The following is a 22683-nucleotide window of genomic DNA, read 5'->3' on the forward strand; positions in this document are numbered from 1 at the left end:
TGGATTACACCAGGCGTCGGCACTTAGCCCATTCATCTTCAACACTGTGATGGAGGTAATGACCAAGGATGTTAGAGAAGCAGTGCCATGGTGCATATTATATGCAGATGACATTGTGTTGTGTTCAGAGGGGAGGGAGGAGTTGGAGAGGTGGAGAGCAGCACTTGAGGAGAGAGGAATGAGAATAAGCAGATAAAAAACCAGATATATGTGTTCCAGTATTACTGAGGATGGTGGAAATAGCATAAGATTGGGTGGGGAAGAAATAATGAGAGTACAGAAATTCAAGTACTTGGGCTCCATATTAAAGGATAGTGGAAGCATGGGCAAAGGTGAGACATCAAATTCAGGCAGGATGGAATAACTGGAGGTCTGCATCAGGGTCCTCTGTGACAAGAAGGTTCCTCTGAAATTGAAAGGAAAGTTTCATAGGACGGTGGTCAGACCAGCAATGTTATATGAAACAGAAAAAGCAAGTATTAGGAAAACAGAGGAGAAGAAGATGGATGTAGCAGAAATGAGAATGTTGAGATGGATGTCGGGAGTAACAAGGGAAGATAGGATTAGAAATGAGTATATAAGAGGATTGACAAAGGTAGTTAAAATATCAAAGAAAATACAGGAGGGAAGGCTTCGATGGTATGGACACCTGTTACAAAGAGAGGAAAATCATGTTGGAAGACGTACGATGGAAATGGGAGTGTGAGGTAGAAGGAAGAAGGGAAGACCAAGAAAGACATGGCGTGATTGTGTAGGGGAAGATATGTTATGGAAAGGTATTAACGAGAACGATGCACAGGACAGAAATCGATGGAGACGACTACGTGTTTTTTGTTTAGGTGTATATGTCTAGTGTTAGAAAACATGTGATAGCATTGTGGCAGTTGTAGCTTTATATGTATGTGTTATCTCCCATTTATTGTAAACATTCAGGTGACTTTTGAAGGTCTCTGGGAAAACCCTTTTTTGACTATGTAGAGGAACATTTTTAATGCAGATTTCTGAAATTTTACCAGACAATACATACATATTAGATCAATTACCACTGTAAATATTATTAACCTACGTGTAATATAAGGTCAAAAGCAAATGATGTACATGACAATGTTTATATTCTGTAATACAGTAAAAATATGATAATAGTAATACTGGAATTGGATACAACAAGCAAAACAACCTTTATTTAAGTCACCATTATTATAAATATAGTTTTGCTGTTTAATTTTTGCAAATATTTTTGTGAGTAAGAGGAGTGGTTGCTGGATGGCTGCCCTCTGGCTTATCACCCTCATGGTTTCCAAAATGCATTTTACTGAGTTTGTTATTCCTCGTGGTGTAGTTATCCTCCTGTATTTTTTCTTGTATGCTGGTCTACTTTTCCTGTAGGAGGTCGTAGGCTAGTAGCATTCTGCTATTCCAACTTGAGTTGCAACTTGATGATAATCATTTATTTATAAAGCCATGGTTAGACTGATCTTTGTCTTGGGTACTAAAGAAAGTGTAATAAAATCAGCAAAATACCTCTAGAAGAACTGCATTGTTGTAGATGTATTAATGATTATAAGTTAGATATCTAGGTAATATATGGCCCGAGGAAATGAAAGTGCTGAATGTAGTCAAGAGAAATGAATGAAGTTTATGCAACTGGTGAATTTGGTAGTTTGACTGGCTCGATAATTGCCTAGAAAACATGAATAAATTTCCTTTAGTGTTGGTAAAAATGGGAAAAGGGCAACTGGAGTAAATACTGGATTAGAATTTAGTAAAGACCCTTCATTTAGGTGGTAACCAGGGTGGGTAAGAAGTATCCAAGAAATGTTCAAGAAATAGTGTACTTATTAATTACTACTGGACATGAACTCAGATTATTAACCCAAAATATATATTTGTACAAGCTACAAGAAAATAGTAAAAAAATTAGCCTAGCTGTAATGTGAGTATATAGAGAATGTCTCCTATTCTATAGATGACTTTTCTTGATTAATTTTCAACTTTTAGGATGGCAATGATCATACTTCTAAAGTACTGGTGTTGTCTCGATGGCGCCAGTTGTAACTTCGGTTACAGTTGTGAATAAATTATATTCTCTCTCTCTCTCTCTATTCCAACATGAAGGTGCATAAGTTAGTTATTGGTCTGGTCTCTCTCTCTCTCTCTCTCTCTCTCTTTCTCTATTCCAACATGAAGGTGCATTAGTTAGTTATTGCTCTTGCAACATAGTGAGTATACAGATTTATTTTTATCCCTGTTTCATTGCAGATGGTAGCCAAAATGATAATGAAGATGCAGATGCACGATCAAGCAGTTCCTCCAATTATAGTTTGTCATCAAATGACGGTTTTGAAAGCGAATCTTCAGTTCTTTTCGAATTAAATAGCGATGATGGAAATTCTTCTGATCCCCAAAGTGCTTCATTAAATGCTTGGCTTCAAGAAAATGATGAAGAGGATGAAGATGAGGATGACGACGCTGAAGACTCCAGCTATGCTCCATCAGAATGATCACTAAATAAATTTTATAGTTTTTCAAGGAAATATATCAAACAGCCAAAGAGAAGTTTTTAATGGACTTCAAGAATTTAATCTGGTTGCAGTTATTTATATGGAATTGTAAATTTTCTTTAATTTCTCGAGAGTTTTATCTCGAGAGTAATCTGCTGGAATACATATTTTAGATTTTTGCTGTGGCAGGGTCAAGCTATTTTTTATTACGCTGTTTATATTAGTGGGTCATGTGATATGTTTCAGCGGAATTGAGTTTTTATGAAAATAAATGTTTCTGTGTATAAGTTTTTTTTTATTTGAACACTCTCTCTCTCTCTCTCTCTCTCTCTCTCTCTCTCTCTCTCTCTCTCTCTCTCTCTCTGCGTGACTTCCAGAGCAAGACTGCAACCTCACTAACATCAGTAGTGGCAAGGTAAGAGCATCAGCTTCCTGAAGGAAGTGTCACCTTTTTTGCTGAACGGCAGTCAGGTCAACATGTCAGCTCATTGTAACACCAAAAAATGTAATGTTTGTGAGTTCTGTTGGGAGTGTAAACAACCTTTATGGCAGGCATTTCTGCTCATATTTCCTTTACAGTTACCTTTATTTTTGTGTTTTATTTAAGAAAGCTGCTATTCTGGTCACAATTTTTCATGTTTATCTCAGGGGCTTAGCCTTTTAGGCTAGTAACAAGAAGAAAATGGGATAAGCTAAGCTAGACATTCTACAAAAGGGTTTATCCAAGACTGCAGTTTGAAAGTATTATGAGTAGTACCTTATCAGTGGCTGAAACCACTTGCTCCTGAGAAATTGGCAACCAGTTAGAGAAATTTCAGAAGTATTGGTGTAAGCTTGGCACTTATACATACCTGGCTCAACTTGAGCCAACTGTTCCATTAACCAGTCAAATGGATAACACAATTGAACACTATTTTATAATTGTGCCAGCAAAAATATATACCTTTGGTTTTCCTACTTGATATGTTATGCATTTGAACAAAATAAGGACCAAAAGTACTGGCAGTCCAGAATGTTTTCAGTCAAGACAAAGATTATTGATTTTACGGTAATACATCTTACTTTTGTTGATGACTGCTGCTGCTGCCTAAATCTCATCTTTATAAACACTGCCTAACAAATTACCATAGTCATGCAGAATCTTTGGCATCACTATCAGTTCAACAAACTCTGTTTGTATACTACAGTGTTTAATGGATTAGAAATAGTTTTACCTGGATCATGAGTTAATAAAAAAATTTGATGTTGATAATTTTTCCCATCTTCTAATTTATTTTCTCCTCAAAGTTTAGCTGTTCCTACACATTATACAAACCATCGGTCCTTTATGTAAGGAGTTACTTTCAGCGCCAGCTGGAACTTGGTCGCAAGACTCTAATAACAAGGTAGTTAGGCAGTAACTGCTTGTCCGATAGTCGGGAGTCCCACCCAACTGGACGTAAACATTCCACTTTACTTTCGCCCACCATCATGTGCAGATGTTCACTCTCTGCCCACCTCTGTCATGAGAAATTGTGAGATCTTTCTTTTTTGTTTTGTTAGTCTGGTTTGTGAAATTTGTGTTTGCTGTATTATGTTGCAAACCCAAAATTTATATGTGCCTTTTGCCCTCCATTTGCACATGAAATGGGAGGTGGGAATTGCGGAATTTCCTCTCGAAAGTGAACTTAAAGCCTCACTTATCATGCGCTAAGTACCAAAAGTGAGTGTGGTAAGTTATTATTTTCTTTCCGGGTAATTGCCTGCTCCTGCTTCTTCATTGATTCGTCACGCATAGAGGAGGAGGGGCCAGATGTGATTACCCAATATTTATGTGAAAATGAGAGTTGTTCCTACACGTTGTGGAAACCCTCGATCCTGTAATTTGGGTAATAATTCCTTACATAGAACTCAGGTGTATGGAGTTGGGGAAAATACAATTTCCTTTTCAAGAATTGTGTTTTTCCCTTACTGATATGTCTTTTGCTCCCTCAGGTGTGTCTGACCTCGCCGTCAGGAACAGGCAGGTGGGGTGGATTTGGGCTTACCTGGCACTCCTTCCTCCAGGGCCCCCTGAACCATGTGTATGTGGCACCACCATTTCGGTGTACACCCAGCATTTGAAGTCTATGACTCCCTCTGCTGTGGTGTTATCAGTGCCACATACTTTGGAGGTGGAAATTTCTGCCTCCTCCTCCAGGCTATGTCGTCCTCACTCCCCCAGCTGGTGGTGAATACCCGAAGATGCCCTCCACCTGAAGACGCCCTGGACGGTAGAGATATCTGACACGATGACGAAGCTGATGAAGAAGAGGTTGAGGAGAAGCGAAAGAAATTATAGTCTTTCTCTCCTTCTCCCATCGTCGTCATCCTTGCCACCTTCTACACTTCAACTTCTAAGGCTCCCCTGCTGAGGAAGAAGAAGATGGTCTCTCCCCCCTCCCCCAGATTTTTTTTTTTTTTTTTTTTTTTTTTTTTTTTTTTTTTTTTTTTTTTTTTTTTTGAGACTTCTAAGGGCCTGTCTCATCATACCTGGTGAGACAGGTAGGCCTTCCACTGGTCCTCCTGTTCCCTCGGGAATGGGAACCGCCTCGCCACCCCCAGGGGCGTGCAGGCTTGGGACCGCAGAGGTACTAGCTATTGCTGGTTCTTCTGCTCCTAGTCCTAGAGGCCTGCCTCTAGGACCAGGTCCGGCTCTGGTGCTCGTTCGCGAGTTCTCCGAGTGTGCGCTCGCCCGAAATTTGAGCTCGCAGCTGGAGTCAGTGACGCTGAGTTCGCTCACTTTCCCTTCTCGAGCACTGTGAGGAAGGAAGTGAAAGTTGCTCAGGTGACTCCCGCCTTGCCCATGATTGCTCATACAGTGATCATTCGGCTCCTAGGGGGGCTGACTTCTCGCCGCCACTGGTACTTCTGCCCCTGGTTCTGGAGGTTCGCCTCTGGGACCGGGACTGTCTCGGATGCTCGTTCGCGGGCGTCTCTGAGCGTGCAGCTTAGAGTCAGTGACATTTGAGTTCACTCATTGTCCCTTCTCGAGCACGGTGCAGAAGGAAGGTGAGAGTTGCTCAGGTGACTCCTGCCTTGCTGATGATTGCTCATACAGCGATCGCTTGGCTACCGGGGGCTGACTTCTCGCTACTACTGGTACTTCTGCTCCTGGTTCTGGAGGTTTGCCTCTGGTATTGGGACCATCTCGGGTGCTCGTTAGCAAGCTTCTCCGAGTGTGCGCTCGCCTGCAGGTGAGCGTACAGCTAGAGTCGGTGACACTGAGTCTGCTCGCTATTACGTCTTGGGCACGGTGCGGAAGGAAAGTGAGAGTGGCTCAGGTAACCTCCGCCTTGCAGATGATCACTCGTTTAGCGTTCGCTCTGATCCCAGGGCTGATGTGACGGTACAATACGTACACTGTCATGTCTGAAGCACGGTACGGAGGGAAGGTGAGAGTTGCTCAGGTGACTTCCACCTTGCCGACGTGATGGTCCGGAAGTACCTACACATGGGAGACCAGTAGTAGGTTCCCCGGTAGGTCTTTTGGAATAGCTTTGGGTTCTTCTGAGACTGACGCGTTGTGAGGATGGTGCCCGTTCTTGTCACTTCATTAGACGCTCTTCTGCACCCAATCGACGGTCATGTAGCATGACCCGTTGGGAAAACACTTTCCTAGATCTGCAAGCCAATCATCACCGCTGTTTGGTGACCGCTCGCAACCTGCACCAGCTGTTAGTTTTGTTAACAGACCGAGCGGGAGAGTCAGATCTCAACTGGCTCTTCAATTTCCTCACCATCCACCAAGAGGAATGAGGAGACCAAGGGGAACCATGGAGATTGCACTCTCCACAGTTCGGCCACGAGAGCAGAGGAGCCCGGGACGGTCTTGGCACCTGAGTGGGCATATGCTCGAGTGGTTCGGGGGAGATCACGGGGAAAGTCTGACGAAGCTCTTCCTTTGGAAGGAGGAGGAGCTAGGGAAGGAATTGCCCAGGAAGGACTTGATGGTCCTTCTTCCCTGGACTTGGTGATTGCAGAGATGCAGGGGTTCCTTGCAGAGGTCACGGCACTGATTTGTCAGCACATTGACTTCGGGGAAGGATCAATGGTTACTACAGCTGATTGCCCTTTACAGGGAGTGATCCTGGTCATTCTTATCCAAAGTGTGTTGGACCGGCGAAGAAACTTGTCGCAGGACAGGAGAATTCGTGCAGGTCCAACAATCGAACAAGTTTGCTTCCTTCTCCTCTGCCTCGTCAGTGGCACTTCTTACGTCCTCGGAGCATCCTCTGCCAACTAACGGGGTCCAGCACAGTACCCAAGGCTGCAGCTTCTTCAGAACCGATAGTTCACTTGGAAGGCTGGGCCTTCAGGAGACTTGGTTGCCAACCTGGTTCTTTAAAAGAAGGACGCTGTCCGGACTTCTATAACCAGGGTGGCTGGTATAGAGTCGGCATTCCTTCTGAAGATGGACTGTAACTGTGTCCCTCCTCTCTCTCCTCAGATATGGTGGACAAGCGGAGGAATAAAGAAACAACTGTCTCGTCTTCCAGGCAGTTGCCAACACATACAAACTGTCTTGCGCAACTGCAGCTATGCCTCGAAGTCAGGCTAGCTAGTCCTCCGGCCCCTAAGACCGCTTTTCGTCGAAGGGGGGACAAGGAGGGCCCCAACCTTCTTCTCTTGGTCCGGGAGGGGAACACAGAATGCCAACCATGCTGAGCAAGAAGGCTGTGATAATTGTTCGAGAGCCTTCATCGAGTTTCTACAGCTGCCTCTGCCTGAGGGAAAAGGCTACGAGAGGCTTGAGATCGGTGGTATCTCTCTCCCTTGAGCCAATTCACTCAACAGACTCGGGCCACGATGGAGGCAGCAGGCTTCGTGCTCGCCTACATTGGGAGAACAATTTCATGCTTTCAGTGGACCTGAAGGATTATTCTCGGATACCCATCCATCGGTCCTACAGGAAGTACCTCGCCTTATCCTCGAGGGCACGGGGTTCCAGTTCAGAGCAATTGGCTTTGGATTCTCAACCGCCCTTAAGGTGTTCATGTGAGTGTCCACACCGGTATCAGCTTGGGCCCACTCGGTCGGGATCCATCTCTGGAGGTATCTCGACAAGGGGTTAGTACTGGCAAGTCATTACTCCCAGTTACTAAGGGTAGAGATTGTTTTTCTCTCGACACGGTCACGATCTGAGGATCATGGTAAAGATCTCTTCCCCAAGCAGAGGATAAAGTACCCGGACGGGCTGATAGATGGATCAGCAAGTTCAGGAGGGCAGCTCATCTGTTTTCTGTCTCGACAGGAACATCTAGCTCGGCTTGGGCAAGTCATGATCAATCTCCTGTCGTCCCTGAGAAGTAGTCCCTTACGGGAGTTCTCCTTCGGTCTCTGCATAGAGACTGAGGGGGTGTAGTGCACAAACCCAGAATCTGCGATCCTTCCTCATACCTCTCAGTGGAAGGGAGGAAGGAGTTAGCCTAGTGACGGGACGACAGGAAACTCGTAATAGAGGTACTTCACACTCTCCCTCCAGACATGTCTCTGTCCTGAAATGCATCAAAGGAGGGGAGAGGCACTCACCTGTAGGTACTGACAACAGGAGTGTGGGATTGACACCACAAGCACCTTCTAATCAGTGTCCTGAATCTTAAGGTGATGGCATGCGTGAACACGACAGGGGCCACCTATTGTACCCTCCCATTGCATCGGTTGACAGTGCAGGTGCACGACAGAAAACTCCCATGATTCTCCTCTGTCGTGCTGGACCCATAAGCAGCTGCAGAGGGAGCATCCCAACACTTGTGGGACAAGCTCGTCGCTCTCTGCGCAAAGCCACTCTTTACAGATCATGGATTGCCTATCTCTCTTCGTCGGGAGGCTCATCTCTGTCTTGATGGTTAAGGGTGGCAGGCCGGCACTGGCCTTGGTCCTGAAACCGCAAGGATTGGAGGTCTCCTCTCCAATGGAGAAGTCCCTTCGATGAGGAGCTTCAAGAGGTGTTGCTCGCTCAGGTCCCCTGAGTGGGATGTGACTCTTGTCTTAGGAGTTTGACTTGCTAAACTACGAGCCTCCCTGAGAGTTTTCAGACAGGGATCTGACTGTCAAGACCATCTTTCTGCTAAACCTAGCAGCGGCGAGAGCGTGAGCGAACTTCGTGACCTCTTCAAGGGTGTGAAACACTCGAGGGGACGGGGATCGACTACGCTCTATTTCGTACCGGGGATTCAGAATCTTAGGGATGGTTTCGTCCTCTCTGACCCAGTGCTTTTTGACAATCTGATCATGTCTGTTTCCATGGGTTTGGCGTACCAAGCAAACATTTCTGGGGCTTGCACAACCCTCATAGATAAGAAGAGGAGAGATTTGCTCTTGGGCCACCTTCCACCCTACTTTCCGGATATTCACAAGAGGGTTCTGTCGAGGGCGCCTCTTGCGCTCTGTGACAGTCTTTTTAACCCTCTTCCACACATGCCGAAAATATAAAGGTGTAAGGTACACGACTTTTCCCCTGGGCCGAAAAGAACGCACATGGAAAAGTTTTTTGGTAAAATTCAGTACGTCTGAACTATAACTGACATATGCTTCTGGTTAGTGTTATTATGTCAGCAAATGATTGAATTATTTCCTAAAGCAATCAGAACATCTTTACAAGGCTTAGAAATAAAATGTGATGAACGTGAAATTTTTAAGAAAAATCATAGATGTTTTTTGGAAATAATCATGAAAAATATAATAATTAGGTTTGGGGAGTTTGTTTTATACCTAAATTGTGTAGAAATGTTTGACCTTTCACGTGGAAGCAATAATTTTGCTATAAATGTGTTTGCTAATGAGCCGTAATTGATTAAAGAAATGCTCATTTTTACAGAGTGCAAATTTCAATTTTCCAACCTACTCACATTGACATTTTGTATCATAGCTAAGTAAGCTAGTGACTGGTTTGCATTTTCTTCGAGATTCATCATCTGTCGACCCTATGGCGTCAACTACGTTTTCTATGATTGATGTGTTTTTTTCGTGAATTTTTCCCGAAAATAACTTGCATATGACACGCCCGGCATGTCATCTGTGCATTTACGGAAAAAAATGTATTGATGCGCTACGTTTCATTAGATCACGAGAGGGTTAAAGAAGACATTTTGGCCATGGTGAGTTTTGTATCGTCTACGTCTGCAGTTGATTCCTGGCAGGCATTGATCTGGGTAGCAGCTCAAGGAACAAGGTCTCCGAAAGGTTCCCGTATTCCCTCCACAGTTAAGCACCCCGGTTCCCGGTCTGTTAAGTCACCAAAGAAAGTGCACTTTTCCACCAAAAGTGCACCTGCAGTACTTCTAAACCTTCGTCATCAAAGAAGGGTTTTCAGAAGTAGATGTTACCCACGTTTATACCGGTGGGAGGTTGTCTGGCCCACTTCGCGAACATCTGGCAGGAGTGGGGCTCGGAGAGTTGGGTAGTGGAGGTACAAGATCAATTTACTCTCTGTTCCTCCTCTGTCCAATTCTCCGGTTCATCTTCCCAGTTATTTCCCCATCAGGGGAATAGCTTTGGCCTCGGAGATTCGGTCATTGTTAGAGAAGGGAGCTATAGAGCCCGCTCCCCCTTCGCTGGGTTTCTACAGCCAGATTTTTGTGAACACCAAGGCGGGAGGTTTTTGGAAACCCATTATAGACCTCTCAGGTCTCGACTGTCTGGTAGTTTCTACCAAATTCCATATTGAAACCTCCCAAGCAGTACTGAGATCAGTCCAAAGAGACGAATGGATGATTCTGGTGGACCTTAAGGACGTCTATCTCCAGATTCCTGTTTATCAGGAATCTTGGAAGTTCCTTCAGTTCTCAGGTCCATCCGGACCTTTTCAGTTCAAAGTCCTCTGCTTCGGTCTAACCACAGCACCTCAGGTGTTTATGAGGGTAATTTCTCCAGTTTCTGCTATAATGCATGGTCGAGGACAGAGTGAGGAGGTATCTTGACGATTGGCTTCTCCAAGGAAGAAGCATTAAGAGCGAGAGAATTTCTGCTAAATCTTTGCTAGACCTTGGGAATCCGGATTAATTTGAAGGAGAGTCCTCTTTCCTCCTCCCAAGAGAAGACTTACTTGGGCATGAGGATTCAGACACGTCGTTTGAGGGCTTTCCCAATGCAAGAATGAGTTCTTGCCATCCTGAGTCAGCTGGAAAGTTTTATGTTGCAAAGAGCTCAACCAGTGAGCGAGTGGAAGAACTTGTTGGGAAGATTGTCATCCCTTTCCCTTCTGGTTCCGGGGTCTCATCTTCGGAAGTGCTCTCTGCAGGCATGTCTCAGGAATCGCTAAGACTTTTGTGATGAGCACAGTGGAAGTCTGCGATGGTTCCTGCCTAGAGGATCTTCGGTGGTGATCAGACGAACAACATCTGACCACTAGCGTAAGTCTAGTCCTCCCGATTCCAGATGCTCATCTGTATACAGATGCCTCAGATCAGGGTTGGGGAGCAACCCTAGAGGAAACTCGGGCCAAGGGCCTTTGGAGGGATCCGGATCGGGAGGAATCTATCAATTTCCACCAGTTGAGAGCAATAGAGGAGGCACTAGAGGTTCGCCCAGACAGTCGAAGGGCAAATAGTAGCCCTCTTTTCAGACAACATTACGGCCTTAGCAAACCTCAGAAAAGAAGGAGGAACAAAATCATTAACTTTGAATCTCGTAGCACAGAGGATGCTTTGCTGGTGCGAGAAACGCAGAGTTTCTCTCCTTCCCCAGTTCATTGCGGGGAAGCTCATTGTATTAGTAGATGCACTGAGCCGGTCTCAAGACGTTCTCGGGGGCGAGTGGACCTTAGCCTGAGAAGTCCATCTTTTACTAAGCAATGGCCAACTACTGTAGACCTGTTTGTCATAAGGTTAAATTTCTTTCTACTGGTTTACTTCTCTCCGGTAGCAAATCCCATTTCCTGTGGGACAGATGCAATGCTCCATTCATGGGACAACAATCAGGTGTATGCTTCCCCCCCTTCGGGTTGATTCATCAAGTCCTCATAAAGCTAAGGAACAGTACGAGCACGCAGATGACTCTCATAGCTCCTTTTTGGCCCCAGAGACCTATTTCCTGGATCTGGTAGAGATGTTGGTGGGGTCCCCTGTGATCCTACCAGAAAGGAAGGATCTTCTCAAACAACCACATTTTCATTATTATCATTGGAATCTCTGTGTGCTGAAGCTAGCTGCATGAAGACTATCCTGTGGCTCGACAGCTATCTTTTTGCTTAAGGAAATCAACCAGAAGATTATGCCAGGTGAGATGGACCACGAATCATAACTGGTTTAGGAAGGAAGGACACAGTATTTCTTGTCCTACCATTGCAAAAGTGGCAGATTTCCTCCTATTCCTCAGAAAATCCAAAAAAGTTGTCGTACATTCAGGTTCCACCTTCCGGAGTTGTCTAATAACTGAATTTTGCATGATCTACTAAGTGTCTTTCAGGATTGAGCGTCCGGTTATCCCGCTGGGCCCCTTCGTTGTATTTAGTGGCAGTCTTAAGTCTATTGAGTTCTTCGAGTTTTGAGCCTTTGGTTTTGCTGGGCCATTTTGTGGCAGCAATTCGTTAGTTCAATAATTCTTTCTCTCATTGGAAGTATACAGTGGACCCCCTGTATTTGCCTCCTCCGGATTTGCGGATATCTCTCTGGACCATATCTACCCATTATTTGCGGGAAATTCGCCTATTCGCGGGGTTTTTAACGATAAATAATCACTGATTAGTACTTTGATATTATTTTCATGACTAAATATGTTATGATACAAAAATGATTTACTAATTTTCAAATATTAATATTAATGTGAACAGCAATATCAATTCATTAAAGAAAATACTATAGTGAGTTAGTAAGATTTTAGTTTATAAATTGAAAAATTATGTAAGAATGAAGGAAATCACAGTCGTCTCTTTCTAACTCCAGGTACTAAAGCTGTCAAATACAGTTGTTGTGTTGCCGCTAAATGGTCTTGTAATTTCATCTCTCTCTCTCTCTCTCTCTCTCTCTCTCTCTCTCTCTCTCTCTCTCTCTCTCACTGAGATGAGAAAATTTTTATGCCTACATGTATGTATATGTTTATTAATACTTTCAAATAATGATAAAAATATAACTGTAATTACAAAATTCATATGAGATAGTATTTAAGAAATACAATAATCTATCCATTTCACTCTTTTAAATAAGGATAACTCCCTCTTTCTCTTTTGCCACACAGAATATGTATGTCAGTGGTAACTCTCTCCCACGTTTTGGCTGGAACCATTAGAACAGAGAGATAATTCTCTCTCTCTCTCTCTCTCTCTCTCTCTCTCATCCCAAGGTATGTCACAACTATGAAATCTATGGTAAATGTGCATACCTAGACGGCTATGAGGATGATTGCAGAGATCTGCATCCAAAAATATGCAAAAACCTAAAAGAATGAAAAGGATGTAAGTTCGACAAAAAAATTTAAATATATGCACCCTATAGCCATGAATCAAAATCAATTAAATAATAAAATCCAAAATAAGAAAGAAACAAATAGAGAGAGGAACAAAGAATATGAGGTGAAGGAAAAAAGCAAGCCATCACCGCGATATAGTGTCAGCAAAGAATTTCCAAGCATCAGCTCCAAGAGTCTACAGCTCAAGAGATAAATACTGTATGTACGATGCTAGGGGATATTGCAGATACGGAGAAAATTGCAGATACAGACACAAAATGAATAATTATGATGAAGGAAGATCAAATATTATGGGAAAGTTGGATTTTTTAATGTAAGAATTTCTGGAAATGAAGAAAAGAACTTACCAGAACAGGAAGGAGACGTGGGAAAATCCTTATTATTACCTATATTAAATGAAGGAGATAACACGCAAACCATCATAGTGATTAATGCGCAGGGTTTAGTTACGAGTAACTCAAAAAGAAAAATAGGGTACTTAGAAGAACTAACCCAAATTGAAAAGAAAATAGATATAATGAATATAAGTGAAACCTGGTATTCCCAAGACACTGGTAATGACGATTAAATAAAAGGGTTCCAAACTTATAGATCAGATAGAAAAAAATAGGAATCAAGGGGAACCGCGATATATGGGAAAGACAAAAAACAAGGAAAAATATATGAGAAATATAGTAACTCAGAATGTGAACTAATAGCGGTAGAATTTGAATCTAAAAAATTAATGAACATAGTAATATATAGACCCCCTAATACTAAAGAGTTTGACACAATAATAGATAAATTGGATGATATATGTAGAAATCGCAAGGACTGGACTATTCTATCCAGAGACTTTAACTTTCCTTTCGTAGACTGGAAAGAAAGAATAGGAGATTGTGGTTGTATTTATACATATGAAAAAAGACTAGTAGTAGTGCAGAAGATAAGAGGCAATTCGAAAAGCTATTAGATATGCTACTAGAATACAACATTCAACAAATAAATCACCTGCCAACAAGAAAGGAAAATACTTTAGACCTAGTATTTGTGAACGAGGTGAACTATGTTAAAAAAATAATAGTTTATAATACGAGTATTTCAGACCATAATGTCATAGAATTAACAGTCCATTCCAAAGCAAGTGAAAACAGAGATAAGCAAGAAATGAAAAGGTGGGAAGGATATGGAAAATACAACTTCTACAGTAAAAATATAAAATGGTCAGAAATAAATGAAAAATTAAACAAAGATTGGGATAACATTTTCGTAAGTGATGATATAAAGGTAAATACGGAGATATTATATAAAATAGAGAAAATAGTGGATAAATATATATCGAAAAAGAAAAGTAAACATCAGCCATGCATACCAAAAGAGAGAAGGATCTTGTTCCAGAAAATCAGAAAGTGGAAAAAAGGTCTTGCAAAAGAAAAAAATGCATGGAAAGTGATCGAACTAAAAAGTAAGATAGAAAATGCAGAACAAAAGATTATACAATCAAAAGAAAATGAAAAACGGGACTTGGAAAAAAAAAACCCTAGTAAATATCAAGCAAAACCCCAAACTATTGTACTTGTATGCGAAAAAGATGAATAAAAGAAGAATAGAAATAGGCCCTCTAAGAATTGAAGGAAGATTAACGAATGAAAAAAAGGAAATATGCAACATATTGGCAGAACATTATAAGAGAGAATTCACCCCTAGAATTGATAATGAAGATAATGATATAGAAGTAAGGGACGAAAATAGTGAATATTTAGCAGACATAGATATTAATGAAGAGGATATTGTGCACGCTATTAATGAAATTAAAAATGGAGCTGCAGCAGGCCCGGATGGTATCCCTGCTATTTTGTTAAAGAAAGTAGTTCACTTTATCGCAAAGCCACTTGCAATATTATTAAGACAAAGTGTAGATACAGGCAAGATTTATGATGAGCCCAAATTAGCATATATTAGCCCTACTTTCAAAAGTGGATCAAGACTAGAGGCAAGTAATTATAGGCCTGTGAGTCTTAACATCACATATGAAAGTGTATGAAAGGGTAATGAAGAAAAATATTATGAAACATTTAATAAAAAATAATTGTTTAAATATAGGACAACATGGTTTTGTACCCGGAAAAAGTACACAAACCCTACTGTTAGTCCACCGTGAGAACATATACAAAAATATGAAAAGCGGAAATGAAACAGATGTGGTTTATCTAGACTTTGCAAAAACTTTTGACAAGGTAGATCATAATATATTAGCGAAGAAAATTAGAAAACCTAATATAATGGATAAAGTAGAAAGATGGTTAAAAGAATTTTTACACAACAGAAAACAAGATAGTTATTGCAAACGATGAGAAATCGGATGAAACTAAGGTAATATCCAGTGTGCCACAAGGTAAGGTGTTAGCTGCATTACTGCTTGTTATTATGATTGCAGACATAGACAGTAATGTTAAGGACTCGGTAGTGAGTAGTTTAGCCGATGACACAAGAATAAGTAGAGAAATTACTTGTGATGAAGATAGGAACACGCTACAAAGAGACCTTAACAAAGTATATGAATGGGCAGAGGTAAATAGGATGGTATTTAACTCTGATAAATTTGAATCAATAAATTATGGAGACAGAGAAGGAAAGCTATATGCATATAGGGGACCTAATAATGAGACAATCACAAATAAGGAAGCAGTTAAAGACCTTGGTGTGATGTTGATTAGAAACATGTTATGCAATGATCAAATAGCAATTCTATTGGCAAAATGTAAAGCAAAAATGGGAATGTTGTTACAGTACTTCAAAACAAGAAAAGCTGAACACATGATTATGCTTTATAAAACATATGTTTGCAGTCCACTTGAATATTGCAATATGATATGGTACCCACACTATCAAAAGGATATTGCACAAATAGAGAGTATACAAAGGTCCTTTACAGCTAGAATAGAAGAAGTTAAGGATCTTGACTACTGGGAAAAACGACAATCCTTAAAATTATATAGTCTAGAAAGGAGAAGAAAACGCTACATGATAATTCAGGCATGGAAACAGATAGAAGAAATTGCCAAAAACATCATGGAGCTAAAAATATCAGAAAGAGCAAGCAGAGGTAGATTAATAGTGCCCAAAACCATACCAGGAAAAATAAGGAAAGCACACAGAACATTAATCCACTACGCACCAGCATCGACAATGCAGCGTCTATTCAATGCGTTGCCAGCTCATCTGAGGAATATATCAGGAATGAGCATAGATGTGTTTAAGAATAACCTCGACAAATATCTAAGCTGCATCCCAGACCATCCAAGATTGGAAGATGCAAAATATACCAGAAGATGCACTAGCAACTCTCTGGTAGACATTAGAGGTGCCTCACACTGAGGGACCTGGGGCAACCCGAACAAGATTTAAGGTCTGTAAGGTCTCTCTCTCTCTCTCTCTCTCTCTCTCTCTCTCTCTCTCTCTCTCTCTTTCTTACTGAGATGAAAGAATTTTTATGGTAATAGTATGTAATATGTTTATTGATATTTTCAGTTAATAATAATAATATAACTACAAAGTTCGTTTGGTAGTATTTTAAAGAAATAAAAAAAATAACCTTTCCATTTCACTTAAGTAAGGATAATTCCTCTCTCTTACTGAGATGAGAGAATTTTTATTGTAGATGTACTGTTTTATTGATATTTTTAAATAATAATAATAATAATATAACTGTAATTTCAAATGAAAATTCTTCCCTTCATCTTTCTTTGTATCCATTTCCCTACTTTTTCTCAACTCCAGAGAAGCTCGGAACTCAGGAAGTTGTCAAATATGTCAAGTAATGTGACAGGGGAGGGGGCGGGAGCAGTGCCATATCATGGTAAACAATTTTAATGGTTTTTGTGCAATCTCTCTCTCTCTCTCTCTCTCTCTCTCTCTCTCTCTCTCTCTCTCTCTCTCTGAGATGAGAGAATTTTTATAGTACATGTATGTAAATAATAAGTTGTATATTAATATTTTCCAATAATATTAATATAATAATACTATAACTGTAATTAGAAAATTCATATGTGGGTATTTTATAGAAATGCAATAATCTTTTCATTTCACTCTTTTAGATACTGTAAGGACAACTCTCTCTCTCTCTCTCTCTCTCTCTCTCTCTCTCTCTCTCTCTCTCTCTCTCTCTCTCTACACAAGATACATATGTCATAATGGTAACCCTTTCTCTCTCTCTTGGCTGCAAGTGATGGAAGTACGTATGTACGTATATATCTTTCAGGGTACCTACTTATGTTTAAGATAACTTTGAAATTATATTAATATGATCTCAAAGATTAATACAGTATATAATAATAATTTAAGGTAAATAAATATGATGTAGGATGTTACATTAGGTATACATTTGGTCTTTCTATTTCCTCTCTCTCTCTCTCTCTGTCTCTCTCTCTCTCTCAAATGTTTAAGATGACTTTGAAATTATATCAATAATACTAATTCAGTGGTATATTTGATGTAGGATGATACTTTAAGTATACATTTGGTATTTGAACTTTCAAGATATGCAGATATAAACACTTTTAGAGGGGAGTTCAAATTATTCGTTGGTTTGAGCTACTCACGGGGGTGTCTGGTACCCATCTCCCGCAATTACGGGGGGACACTGTGAAGGTTATATATATATATATTATATATATATATATATATATATATATATATATATACATATATATATATATTTATATATATAAATAAAGGTTTTTTGCCACGAAGGAAAAAATGAAAAAGCGAGATAGCCGAGTACTTTCAGTCCTATTCAGAGAACCCTTTACTCAGTAAAGGGTCCGAACAGGACCGAAAGTACTCGCTATCTCGCTTTTTCATTTTTTCCTTCGTGGCAAAAAACCTTTATTTATACATAGCATCACGTTTTATATACTTCGTGATCAAGTTATTCATTTATATATATATATATATATATATATATATATATATATATATATATATATATATATATATATAGATATATATAATATATATATCTATATATATAGATATATATATATATATATATATATATATATATATATATATGATATATAGAATATATATTCTATATATTTATAAGGTGGTGGGTGGGGTTTTATTATAGATCCTTATAGGTTTGTTCTATTAGCTAAGTTCCTCATTGGGTGTGTGTCACCAGGGACGTGCAGAGGGGGCTACTAGGGGTGCCCAAGCACCTGCCCCCTTTGCTACTGTATTAAAAGTGCCCTTTTGAGAGGGATGTATTATAGGCCCGCCGCCTATGTGTCAATGATAATAATAATAATAATAATAATAATAATAATATAATAATAATATTATTATTATTATTATTATTATTATTATTATTATTATTATATTATAATATAATAATAATAATAATAATAATAATAATAATTGAAAAAGAAACCCACAAATTCAATTTGTAACTTGTTTACTTCTAAGTATTTACATTAAGTTTTACTCCACCCTCGAGTACTTTCAGGCCATTCTGTGGCCCATTCTCAAGAGATGTTTGGGATGTTAGCCTGGGTCAAGGCCCAGCAGTCTTCTGGGCCAGAAGACTGCTGGGCCTTGACCCAGGCTAACATCCCAAACATCTCTTGAGAATGGGCCACAGAATGGCCTGAAAGTACTCGAGTGTGGAGTAAAACTTAATGTAAATACTTAGAAGTAAACAAGTTACAAATTGAATTTGTGGGTTTCTTTTTCAATCGTCAGAAGAAAACTGAAAGAAGTTTTTGTTTGGTTTAATAATAATAATAATAATAATTATAATAATAAACAGGAGCTTGTAGAAATGGGTATTATATCTTGGCAACACTGGGTCACCAAAGATCAGCTGACTACCTATAATGTCTCGCTGTCTGGTAACACTGGGGCCAAGGCAAACTCAGCTGAGCTAGACTGACAACAGGCCAGGTAAGCTTTCCTAGTTATTTTAACTCGTATTGCCTCTGCATTAAGGCTTTGACTCCTTTTTAGCTATAAAAAGTGTAATAACAAAAGAGGGAGAGAGACAGTGGACCAAGAGAGTCGAGTAAATTAATAGATTTGGAGAAGAAAATAGGAACAGTAATGTGGACTGGAACGCCAAACGGTACAAGTACAGGTACCGGTATGATTCATTGTAGGTGGCCATTAACCATCTGAATGAGACACATACAGCTTGTGTTTCATTTCATTTGTTGCATAATGTGTTCAATTAAGTTCTTGAGCTGCACGTGATATTTAGTTTTCGATTTTTAAATCCACAATACCCAACTGGATGGTGAAAAAATCTGTGAATGAAGAGGCATTCAAGTCATTGCAAAAATTATGCCACTTTTATGAGTTAGAAGAAGTAGACAAGCTACGGTTGGAATTAAAGATCTTCTATTCCTCATTTCCTTGCCTGCCACAGAACACTGCAGCTACAATGCTCAACCTGGTGAAAGAAAACAATGTCCAGGAGATATTGCCACTTATGCTTGAACTCTTTAACAATTTATGCCACTCTACCCGTCACAACTGCAACAGTGGAAAGGACCCTCTCCAAACTCAAGCTGGTGAAGTCAAAGCTACGCAGCCTGTCCAGTGAGGAGAGGTTATCTGATCTTTTGTTGTTAGCAGTTGAAAAGGATATCACAATCAACAACAGTGAAGTTATCAGCATATTCAAAGAAATGGCACACAGAAGGGATCTCTTATAAATCATACAGATTGATTTTCTTACAGTCATTTATGTAAAAGTAATAATTATAATTTTTCTTTTGTTAAATTTCCTAGTTCTACTGGTAGTCAGTACTGTAGATTTTATGTTCATATAAAACATTAGCCCACTGGTACCTGATATCAGTCATGTTTATCTCTTTCTTGAATTATTAATGACTAGTTTAGATAAATTTGAAAGAATATTGAGCCGGTATATATTTAGCCTCATTCATTTCTATATTTTTGCCATTTTTTTCACTTGAGCACCTGCCCTGAAAAAGTTCTCTGCATGTCCCTGTGTGTCACTACATTGTAGGTAGGCAGATTGCATTACTGGACAACTTCGTCGAGCCTTCGATTGCACTCTTCATCTGCAGTATTCAGCAGAGAACCCAAAGGAATTGCTCAGGCAACTCCTCCTCCATACATGAGAGGCTAGACAGCCACATGGGAGGCTTCAATTTCCCTCCATACATGCAAGGTATTGAATACCACATGGAAGGTTTGCTGGACAGAGACAAGACTGACATTGAGGTACTCTCTCCGCTTGCAATCTCATATAACAAAGTGAGCAAAGAGGTTATTACATTATACATCGTGGGTGGAACTGAGTTACCTGCATATGTCTAGTGAATGGGTCGGGCTGGATTAGATTGAGCCCACCTCCTTTTAAATGTTGTTAATCGGGCTAATTCAGGTGTTAAGGGAATGTATTGCAATATGAAGTTTTCGTAATAAAACTATTATTGTAATACTTACCTGAACACCTTAATGACTCCCACCCACTTCCCCTCTTCATTGATTAGTGATTGTTGCAATTGGATGGGGAGCTGTCTGTCGGCCGGTCCTGCCACCGGTGTTGCCAACGGTAGTACAGGTAATTCGGTAGACAGTGTTTACCTTAGTAATGCTGGCAGTTAAAAATTTACCCAAATTGTGGGTAAGTTTGTGGGAATATAGCTTGGGCTGGTCAGTGACCAGGGCTAATTTAGGAGTTCAAGTATTACAATATTAGTTTTATTATAAAAACTTCATATCAATGCTTACATGGTAACCTGCTTTGCTTTATGATCCACAGGGTTGGCCAACCTATGCATACCAGCTGGAGAAACTCGCAATAACTTGCATTGCCATCACTTGAGAGAAATCCTTGAGATATAATACTGGTATGACAGAGTTGCACAAGTGGAGCCCTGCCATTTATACCCATATACAGTAGGGATGAAAAGAATTCATGAGGCCATCTTGAATGGATGGGTGACACTTCAATTCCCAATTATAAATGCTGAAGGAAAAGCTAAAAGATCTCTGTGAATGTGATTCAGATGAAAGTGTCCGGATCAGTCTTGGGAGTCAGAGGGTTAGGGAGAGTACTGTGCTTTAGGTGAAAAAGAACAAGAAGATAAATAAATTGAGTGCACTCCAGAAACAATAATGTTTGATGGAGTCTTGGTTGTAGTTTTCTTTGTGAAGAATACTACTGTCTGTGGAATACTTGAAAACTTTAGATGAAATCATCAGCTATAAAATCATTGTAAAGATGAAAATAGAAATGATCTCAAAAGTTAATGTAAGTAAATGTAGGTAGCTGTTTCCAGAAACTAATAGCCAAGACAAAATGAAAGTCTGGTGTGAATAGTTTCATTGAAAAATTGAGGGAACTTACTGAAAGTTAATGTGTTTAAAATATTTTTGTTCAAACTAGTGTATTAATATTATTATTTTTTTGGGTTCAAACTAGTGTATTATTATTATTATTTTTGGGGGGGGTCTATCACATTCCTCCAATTCGACTGGGTGGTATTTATAGTGTGGGGTTCCAGGTTGCATCCTGCCTCCTTAGGAGTCCATCACTTTTCTTATTATGTGGGCCTGTCACATTTAATATTATAATTACTGTATAATGTTCCAATTATACCGCTGAATACATTTCAAGTTTGTAACTAGCGTGTCGGTGGTTACTGGGCTCGTTAAGTGTTTATTAGGCAGCCAGGTTCTTGAGACGTCTTCGACACTGGAACTGAGTGGTCGGGGTCTTTCTCTGTCCAACGCTACGTGATTTTGGGTGCTCCCATGCTTCGTGAACTTGGGAAAACTCCGTTACCTGTGTGGTTGTTACCTGTGTGGTACTGTTGCTGTTACCTGTGTGGTATTGTTACCTGTGTGGTACTGTTGCTGTTACCTGTGTGGTATTTTCTTAATATATCTCTCAACGTACGAGGACCCAACACTACGAATGGACTGATTATGCGAGTGCTGTATTTTGTTCCAGTGACCATTTTGGGTGCAGTACACACACCACAGTTCGAGCTTCTGAGTGCAAGTTGTCTACGATTCCTGTGGGTCCGTGGCACCACTTATGCAACCTGCAGTGGATCACAGCTCACAGCTCTAGTGGATGGGCCAAGACGGGCTCGTCATTCAGCACCTATATGCCAGTGTTGCTTAGATGTAGCATGAAAGCTGTTTATGTCATTTGCATACCCTCTGTGTTAAATTGATCCTAATTACCATAGTGTTAAATAAATTGTTATGATTTTACTTGTGTTATCACTTGCTAACGAAGGTCATCCTCTTTAAGTAGTAGGTTGGTTGGTTAAAGAACCCAACACAGTTCAGTGCAACTGTGACATTTGGTGGCAGCGGTGGGATGGCCTTTCGTTAGTCAAGTATTTTGTGTCAGTGCATTGTACTTCAATTTTATGTTTAAGAAACAGTTCGCAATCATTGTTAATTCCGCTGACATACTAAGGTTTCCAGTATGGTAATTGATGCTGTAGATTGTTGACTTTATACTTTTAAGATGCTTACAATTAATGCTTTTTGTATTTGCATTCTTTTGTAGGTAATATTGCCAGATTTTGTTGTTCACATTTTCTAGGTTTACATATATTTTTCATGATGGAGTATTTAGAATTAGGAGAAAGATTGGGGTTGCAGGGGCAGGTATTGCTAGACTTTGTGGAGAGAAGAAAGAGAGAACAATTTGAGAGAGATGAGAGAGCCGCTGAGAGAGAAGCAAAAAAAAATTGAAAGCGAAATTGAGTTAGAAAAGATCAAA

The 22683-nt window shown here is 40.1% G+C and overlaps 1 protein-coding gene across 4 annotated transcripts in view; it reads left to right on the plus strand.

Moving 5' to 3' along the window:
- LOC135212973 (DDB1- and CUL4-associated factor 1-like) overlaps positions 1-2788 on the plus strand; it is a 287714-nt gene extending 284926 nt beyond the window's left edge. For all 4 annotated transcript variants that reach the window (XM_064246733.1, XM_064246734.1, XM_064246731.1 and 1 more), the window contains one exon: positions 2260-2788. In XM_064246733.1, the coding sequence (XP_064102803.1) occupies positions 2260-2501 (242 nt within the window). In that variant the 3' untranslated portion in view covers positions 2502-2788. The remainder of the gene's footprint in view (positions 1-2259) is intronic.
- Positions 2789-22683: the final 19895 nt, after the last annotated feature.

Source organism: Macrobrachium nipponense, chromosome 42 (genome assembly GCF_015104395.2).
Source record: "Macrobrachium nipponense isolate FS-2020 chromosome 42, ASM1510439v2, whole genome shotgun sequence".
NCBI lineage: Eukaryota > Metazoa > Arthropoda > Malacostraca > Decapoda > Palaemonidae > Macrobrachium > Macrobrachium nipponense.